At 48.4% G+C, this 8,929-nt stretch overlaps 1 protein-coding gene across 2 annotated transcripts in view; it reads left to right on the top strand.

Annotated features, from left to right (window-relative positions):
- CHN2 (chimerin 2) overlaps positions 5,463–8,929 on the top strand; it is a 300,407-nt gene continuing 296,940 nt past the window's right edge. Inside the window, exon 1 of one of the 2 annotated variants that reach the window (XM_003484050.4) lies at positions 5,463–6,005. In XM_003484050.4, the coding sequence (XP_003484098.1) occupies positions 5,957–6,005 (49 nt within the window). In that variant the 5' untranslated portion in view covers positions 5,463–5,956. The remainder of the gene's footprint in view (positions 6,006–8,929) is intronic. The other variant, XM_021078572.1, reaches the window with a different exon arrangement.

Below are 8,929 nucleotides of genomic sequence, written 5' to 3'. Positions count from 1 at the left end.
AAAAATGTCTTCATTTCTCACCCAAGCAAAGGCTCAAATAGGAAAATGTTTACCCAAAAAAGCAGAAAATTCAAATAAAATCTAAAGGGTAAATTTTCTTCTCGTGTGTTCTGAAAAGAATCAGCCAAAGCTGGGTTCAAACCGATGCCTGTAACCATGATAAATTATGTACTCTCTCTCATTTGGGGTTTTCGTAACCAAAGTAGGGATGATAAGACCTACCACTAGGATTGTTGTCCATTTTGATTAAGATACGACAAAAATTATTTGGCTTTGGTTTCCCCAAATGGAAAATGGAGACCATGATTCTCACTTCAGAATCATGAACATAAAGTGCACGGCACGGCCCAGCACACAGGAAATGATTACTGTGTGGAAGGTGAGGTTTTTCTATAGCGCTCGTGGCAGGGAACGTGCTAAGTGGTAATAAAAGTTGCAGCAGTAGTACTCAGCTAATGTTAATTTTCTCCCCTTCTTAATTTAATTTATTTTATTTTTTTAGAGCTGCACCTGGGGCATATGGAATTTCCCAGGCCAGGGGTTGAATTGGAGCTGCCTCTGCAGCGGCAGGCCTACGCCACTGCCCCACCAACATCGGATCTGAGCTGCATTTGCAACCTACGCTGCAGCTTGCAGCAACACTGGATCCTTAACCCATCGAGCAAGGTCAGGGATCGAACCCGCATCCTCATGGATACTGGTCAAGTTTGTAATCTGCTGAGCCAAAGTGGGAACTCCATCCTCTTTTTTCTTATAGGGGCTAAATTTGACAGAGAGCTTGAGTAATCTGCCTGTACTCTTGACACTAAACCCTACTTTCAAGTTGTACCAGGATGCTTATCCAAGGAGGCTGGTGGGAAAATGTCCCAGTGGGAGGCCCTGCCATCTTGTGTGTGTGTGTCAGAGAGAGAAAGAAGTTGAGTGAACTTTTTAACATTACACATGGACCCCTCCACATCTCAGAGAGGATTCAGGAACACCTGTGCTTGCGTCGTGTGGCCACTAGGGGTCCCCAGCAGCAGGCAGTGTGAATGGGGAATTGGGTAGCCGAGGCGGCCTCCTTTGTCTGCACCCCAGGTGTGGACTCCTTTTGTTCAGAGGCTGGGCTGCTACCTGCGGCGTCTGAGCTGTCTGCTTAATAACCTTACCCTGAGCTGCCTGCGCACCTCTGGAGGAAACGCACTGTTTCTCAGCTTTGCCCTCTAGTTATGCCTGGCACTACCCCAGAAGAGCCAATGTTTTCTCTTTAACCAGACTAGGTATCTTTGCATTAGAAACACGGCTTGAACTACAAAGGGGACTGTTTCTCACTACAACAAAGAGTGTATCGATGTTGAGAAATTGATGGCAAAAGGACCTATTTTCTGTAATAGAGCATTTGCCATAAAATATTTAAAGCTAGTTGACAAATAGCCCCGCAGTTCTCCAGTGGATGCTGGCCACTGGATTAATCTTGAAAGTCAGGAATATTTCATTCTGTGCTTAGCACTGAGAAAAGGAATGACCTTCACCAACACGCCTGAGATGTGGGAGCCCAGCTCCAGCCACAACAGCCCACATTCACCCTGCGGTGTTTTCATGTCTGCTTTTAAACTTCAAAGGAACCAACAGTAAAGCAAAAATAAACAAATTATAGTAACATAAGAGCTAGTCTGTAAACAATAAATTACATGAGCTGTAACAGCTGGTGATGGGAGTGGGGGCTGGGGCTGCAAATATTTGCACCACGGAAATATAATCTTGGAGTTCCTGTCGTGGCTCAGTGGTAGTGAACCCGACTAGTATCCATGAGGATGCGGCTTCAGTCCCTGGACTTACTCAGTGGGTTAAGGATCCAGCGTTGCTGTGAACTGTGGTGTAGATCTGCAGTTCAGCCCCTAGCCTGGGAACTTCCATATATATGCCCTGGGTGCAGCCCTAAAAAGACACACACACACACAAAGAAGTAAATTTAATTTTATCTTTTCACCATTTTAGTTGGAAATAGGGTGTCCTTACATGCCCATCAATTTCTTTTCTGTGCTGCAGATGTAGTACTTCGCATCTTGTTGTTCTGTGGTCACAGCTACTGTGAAAATTAACTGGTGTACATGCGAACCATTTGGATTCATTTGTACCTTGGTTTGTGCACTTATTCAGCAAATATCCACTGAGCGCCTACTGTGTGTAAAGTGTGGTAGAGAATACAAAGGCCGGCCAGGCCAGGCTCCTGTCTCCAGGAAGCTTTTAATAAAGTATGTTTGACAGTTGCAACTGAAACAAGACAGAGCATCTGGCCATTTAAGAGGTACAGAGAAAAGACTAGAGGAATTCAACAGAAGGAGAGCTGGTTTCTGGCTGCTGGCTCAGGGAAGGTTCCCCAGGAAGGTGCATTCTTCTAGAACCTTCATAGTAAGGACGAGGCCCAGTAGGAAGAGATGGGAAAAGGCCAGTGCTGGCAGCCCCAAGTGGTACGGGGTGAGGTGAAGAAGGGGTACCTTTGTGAAGGGGGCAACAGGAAATATGTTTGGAAGGAGAAGGTGGGAAAGTTCTAAATGCTAAATTAAGCATGAAAGCCACGTTTAAACAAAACAGTAATTTCTAATCCTAAATAAACCAAGTTGTCAACCAGCCTCCTTTCACCCCATAAATATTTTAATATTTGAAGAAAAAAGGTGGACGTGTCTAAAAAAAAATTCCTACTTGTCACACAGACTTAAACTCTTTTGAACACCAATATTCCCCTTTTTGGGAGCAAATAGGCATTGTCTAAAGATAGTGCCATACATGAGTGAATAAAATACATGAACTAATTTTCTTATTATTTCATTTACAGGAATGCTTTGGAAGGTCCACAAACAGGTTCTTGAGCCTACTGAGGAGGGGGTTAGCATCTTGTTTCAGCCACCTCCTGCTAATTTATTGATATTAAACATTTTTGCAAGTAGCAACGAGCCATTAGGCCTCTGAATCTGAGAAAAACGTCAGTGTGCGATCATATGCCTGCTGAGTTTTCCCCATTGTTTATGACTTTTAACCACCCAAAGTATTGATCAACTTTCAGATTTTAGTTCTAAACCTGGAGCTTTCCTTTTGTTCTTCAAAATAACGGACTTCAGGGTTCCCATCCATCTCCTACCAATAAGCGAAGCCTCCCCAGTCATCCCATTTCTGCTCTGCCAGCATGCTTATTGGTCCTGTGTTTTTCTGGCCTCTGGACCCAGTGAAGAAAAATGCTTGTCCATCTTATTCTACTTTTGTGTAGCACAGGGTGCCTTGGGGTGATACCTTCACAGCAAGTGCCCCTCTGTCCCTCCATCTAATTAATTGGGAATAATAAAAAAAAGTCTACTTAACAGGGCCATGTTTTACTTCCTCTAACTAAGGACTGCAAAGCTCTTTGAGGGTAACTATTATCATGCAAACGGCAAAAATAGAATTCGGCATCCCTCTGTGAGACTTCTGAGATGAATCATGAAACCTGTTGAGTACTGCTCCATCTGGGACAAGAAAGATCTAAACCTTGGGCCAGAGGTAAACACTTCTCCTGGTAAGACAAGTCACTGCTGATGAGTTACCTCCAGTCATCTCCAGAGGCAATGGAGAAAGCAAAAGTTGTTCAAGTCATAGATTTGATCTTTCAAGTAAACAAAATGACTTTTGGAGCACAAACTCTATGCCAGGCAGACTGTGGCTTTACACATATTGTCTGATTCAAATCTTCACAACCCCCTATCTTATCAGATGTTTGGTTGTGGGTGGAGAAACTGAGGCTCGGTGGATGGAAGTTACAGGCTCAAGGTCACATAGCTAGTAAAGGGCAGAATCAGAATTTGGACCTGGGTGTTGTCTTCTTCAAAGCCCAGAGGATAATAACCCTACTATGAGACATAGCCAAGTCAGACAGTCCCCCAGCTAAAGATCTGGAGGGGTGCATCAATCACCAGTCAAAGATGTAGATAATGCCTTTGATCAGAAGAACTCTGAAAAAACAGGAAGTCTCTTCTGATAGCAAGGTCAAGTTTGGGGTGGGCCGTATGTCCCCGTAGGGCTCCACATTAAGCTGCATCAAGGTTGCATTAGACAAAAAAGAAGAAGAATGGAAGGGTGGGGGGTGGGGGTGCTAGGGTCCCCTTATACCAGGCAAGGATGTTTCAAAGTTCCATGTAAATGAGGATCAGGAAAACTCAGTCCAGTGTGACCAGAGAGTACTCAAGAGGCCTCAACTATTCAGCAAGCAGCATTTAAAAAAAAAGAAAAAAAAAATCTTACTGGGAACATCTCGAGGATGGTGTTTTTGAGGGGATTAAAAAAAATAAGATACTAGAAAATGTGACACGGGCATGCATTGTGATTATTCAACATTTATTATTCACTGTGTGTCAGGTGCTTGGTTGAGGTGGACCCCCTAGGAATGGCTGCTGTTCCTGTGTCACTCTTGATAATTTTTAAATTGACTATGTCCTTTTAACCATGTTTTTTAAAATTGAACTACCCCAATGCGAACACTTTCCACTTTGCTACATAATGAGAGTACTTTCATTCCTTTAATGTTTGCTCTTTCCTTTGATCTAACAATTTCTGTTCAAATTTCACAGTTTTCTCTGGCTTCAGGAATGAAAGAACCGATTACCCTGCTGGGAGCGTGAAATAGACTTAAAAAAAATCGGCACGATATTTCCTTCCAGTGAAATTAATTTAGCTTTAAATACAGGGCTAAGGGACACACCTTGCGCCGGAGTCCCTTTCCCTCACACACCTAAGCAGTTCCTTACCGGGAAAGGGCTCAGTTGGACCTGCTGCCAAGTCTTAGGGCTTTTGTGAGGATCTTTGGCAAGATACAGTCTGAGAACCTCTTTCTCTTTGACACCCGGCTTTGTGTGGGCCTGATGACATGTCTGGAACGTCTCTATTTCTTTGAAGGTCCATCTCAAAAGCCCCGTGGACCCGTCAGGCCCCGTCCGTGGCTGGGGTACTTAAGTGCAGCCAGACCGGCTTGCAGGGTGTTTGGGGGGTATTTTAGGAAACCACCTTCCTGCTCAGCTCCAGCGCAACAAAGGACAATTTGGAGGGGAGTGGAAGGAGCGCCCCACAGCCGCGCTGGCAGCCCCGGCCCCCTTCTACCTAACACCGCGTCCTCAGTGACCCCGCCTTCGCCCTCTGGATCCCACCCTGGCTGTGTCGCTGCTCCCTAGTCTGGCCGGGCGCCGCCAGCCCCACCACCGACCCCCCACTCCCCACTCGCGGTCGCCCTCAAACCTTCGGAGCAGCGCTGCGCACGGCAGCCACGCTCGCCCCGCGCCGCTCGGCGGCTTCCCCGGCCCCTCGGGGTCCGGCTCCCCCGGCCAGGGTCCCCCCCGCCCTGCAGTCCACAGCCTCCTCCTCCAGCTCCCGTCGCAGGAGCTGTCAAGCCCGCGGCAGCTGAACCAGCCCCCCGAGCTCCCGCGTCTCCTCTCCTTCCTTTGTGTGCGCGCGAGCGGAGTTGGGGCGGAGGGAGAAGGGGGAGGTCGCTCTGTCTGTCTGTCTCCCGCCGCCTTTGCCCGGGCAGCTCGAAGTGCCGCCGGGGAGGCGGGAGCCCGGGGGAGGGTGCGGGGAGCTGGCGGGGCGGCCCGGGCGCCGGGTTCCCAGCCGCGCGCGCGGGGGAGCGCGGACCGCAGCCGGGGCTCGGCTGGAGGCACGATCCGGCCCCTCCGGCCGCCCCTCGGCCTCCCTCCGCTCCCACCTCCCCCCGACACCCGGAGAAAAGCGTGCGAGGGCGCCGAGAGGGACGGAAACCACAAATAAATAGCGGCGGCAGCAGCGCGTCATCTGGCGGAGCAGGAAGTGCAGGCAGAGTCCGGAGGCTGGTGCTCTCTGCGCGTCCCCAGGACTTTGCCATGGGCTGGGGGCCGCGGAGCCTGCGAGCGGCCGGCCCAGGGCAGCGGCGGCGGCGTCCGCACCAGCGCTGAGCCAGCAGCCACGCGCGGGGCGCGCGGAGATGGCAGCGTCCAGCAACTCCAGCCTGTCCGGCTCCTCGGTGTCCTCCGGTGAGTTCCAGCCCGTCGGGCGCGGCTGCCCTGCGGGGTCTCTCGCCCCCTGCCCTCGGCCCGCACCCTGGGATGGAGAGAGCCTATCTGTGGCCGTCCTGCCCGCTCTCCCGGAGGGCGGCCGGCCGGCCGGCCGGTGTGACACTTGTTTGGCTCGCCAGCCCCCTCGGTGCCCCCTGCCTCTCAGCGCCTCTGACAGCTCCGAGGTGGGAGAGTGGGGGCGCCCTTCGTGTGCAGACGCGGGGGTCCTGGGGATTCGGGGAGCAGCAGGCGAGAGGCTCGAAGCGAGCAGGGCGGGCGCGCACTTTCTGGCGCCGCGGGAACCTGGGCTGATGAGGCGGAGAAGGTTAGGGTGACGCCGGGAACCCCGACCCGCTGGCGGTGCGGTGCCCTCCCCGCTGGATGCCCAAATTCAAGGCGCAGGGGAACCAACCCTCGCTCCTCGCAGACTTGATTTTCTTTGTTTGTTTCAGAAATTAGCTCTGCGGAGACACACGCTTGGGGCATGGGTTTGAGATAGAGGTAATAAAGGAGTCTGTCTTTCTGGTTTTGATTGAAGCGAGTTAGGGGAAGGGAGGTCGAGCCCAGCCTGTGATAATTTGCCCGGTCGCAAGTGTACATGCGTGTGTGTGTGTGTGTGTGTGTGTGTGTGTGTGTGAGTGTGTGAGATTTTCCTCAATGGCCTCTTGGGATACGTTCTGTAATTTTACTTTCCAGGCATACATTTTTTTTTTTTTTTCCAAGTGCGACCGAGAAAAGGGAGGGCTTCTTCCAGCTTTTCTACGGTTGATCAGGGGGTCTAATTGAAGAGAAAAAATTGCTAATGAATCTGAAGGAGTGGGAATCAATGGACGCAGACCCACTGGATTCTGAGTATGACAGGTTTCTAATCAGAATGATGCATTAGGTAGAATTCTTCTACCGCCCTGGTCTTTGAAAACTTTAATGACAAACCTTAAAGGGAGAGCTGATAAGGCATTTAGTGTAGTTTATGGGATTCAGGGGTCAAGAAGGTCTTGAAGTCCTAATGGAAATGCTGAATATATTAACATTGTATTAATTCCTATTGTGTGTATGTTTTAAATGAGAATCACAAAATTAAATCAAAAGGAAGAAACACTTTGTTGGAGGCACTGGACAGCAAGCCAGGCATTGAGGAGCCATGTCTGTAGATGTGTGACTAATCCAATCATAAATGCAAGGTGATTTGGGGAAGGTGCACTTGTGACATGGCACAAGGTGATCACTTGAAAGCCATCGCTTATCTTTTTTGGCAGGTTTTAGTTCCAGGGAAATAACACTTCCTTTCTTGATCACTGCCAACTAATCAAAAGCACCGTGTTGTTATGTGTACCGTATAGATGAAGTTTCTGGTAGTAGCAGCGAATGGGGCAGCACAGTCATATCTTATTAAGAGCAGCAACAAGTTGACCGCCTGTGGTTTTAATTCTGAGAACTCAGCAAATGCTACAGCTTATTTTTAGTACCCCCAAACCACTGCTGCTGCTCTTCAATTCATTTTGGTTAACTACCATTGAATTTAAAATACAGTGATGTTGGCTTATGATTAGCATATGGTTATCCCTCTCTGAAAATGGCCCTCTCTAGAAAATGAACTGGTGAGGGAGAGGCGATGAAGGGAAAGACGAAAGGAGAGAGGGCAAGAAGACAATATCATCACAGGATTTGCTGGTGGTATAAATTACAGATGCTGTGGCCTCTGAATTTTCAGATCTTGATGAAAGAGCCCCTTAAGCTTAAGCAACCTTATTGAAAAACCTAATTCAGCCTTAGGAAGAATGCATGGGTTTGAAGCGGCACAGCATAAGCTTTAGACGATGGTAATTGCTTTGCAGATAGGCTAGAGATGCTCCTGATGGTTCTCTTTTCTGCTTTAATTACCACTGTTTTAAATCCTAATGGAAACTGGGAAATCACTGGAAAGCTGAAATTCAGAAAGTGGGCAGGGATATGTTATTTAATACGAATCAACCTGGGCCATGAACTTGTATTGCCTAATTCCTCAATTAATCAGGCATTTTGTCTTGAAAATAGGAGAACCAGGAGCTCTCTTTTTAAAGCACCCTTAACCACCATGTGGATCATGAATAATGCAGATGACACAAGCAATTCACACCTGTGAGAGGTGTTGGGCAGGAAAGAATAGAGCCTGTTTGTGGCAGCAGCTGGGTTCTCCCAGGCAAAGGTCAGAGTCTGAGGAATTAGGGTGCTCCATCATTCTATTAAGCACCATTTTGGAGGGCCTACTATGTGCCAGGCAGTAAGTTATAAGCCTCAGCTTCAAGAAGGTTAAGTGAGGAAGCTAATTTTAGGATTCCTTCTCGCTCTGAAGTTCTGAGATTATTGTCCTTGAGTTTGGCTTCACCACTGACTAGCTGGGAACCTTGGGTGAGCTACTTAACTTCTCCAAGCCTCAGGGTCCTTATCTATAAATGAGACTAATGCCAGTACAAGGAACTATTTCATAAGAAGGTGGTGGGGATTAAATTAGATAATGTGCTCAGCATAGGGCGTGGCACCTGATAGTGCTTGGTGTGAATAAAGTGTGTTCCGTGGAGGAATGAGAAAGAAGGCACTCACTCACTGGCTCAGACGTGAGGTACGGAAGTCAGTCTACGACACATCAAATTTGCCTCTTACATCGCATGTTACTTTTGGTGTTGAGATTTGCGCTCCATCAAACCAGCATTTATTAAGTTTCTTTGAGGTGGCAGGCACAGTTCCAAGTCTTTGGAATAGAAAGATGAATCAAGATCCTTTTCCTCCCCATCCAGCAGCAGAGATGGACAGCAAATAGCAGTCTCTGTTCCTTTTTCAGGAAATGAATTATGTGGAGGAAAGTGCAGGGAAGAGAGCAATGACCTCAGTTTGGAAGGGTCCGTAGGGGTGACATATGAGTTGGG

Source organism: Sus scrofa, chromosome 18, assembly GCF_000003025.6.
Source record: "Sus scrofa isolate TJ Tabasco breed Duroc chromosome 18, Sscrofa11.1, whole genome shotgun sequence".
Lineage (NCBI taxonomy): Eukaryota > Metazoa > Chordata > Mammalia > Artiodactyla > Suidae > Sus > Sus scrofa.
Note: the sequence above shows the minus strand (reverse complement) of the source record. Positions and strands in the feature narration are given on the sequence as shown.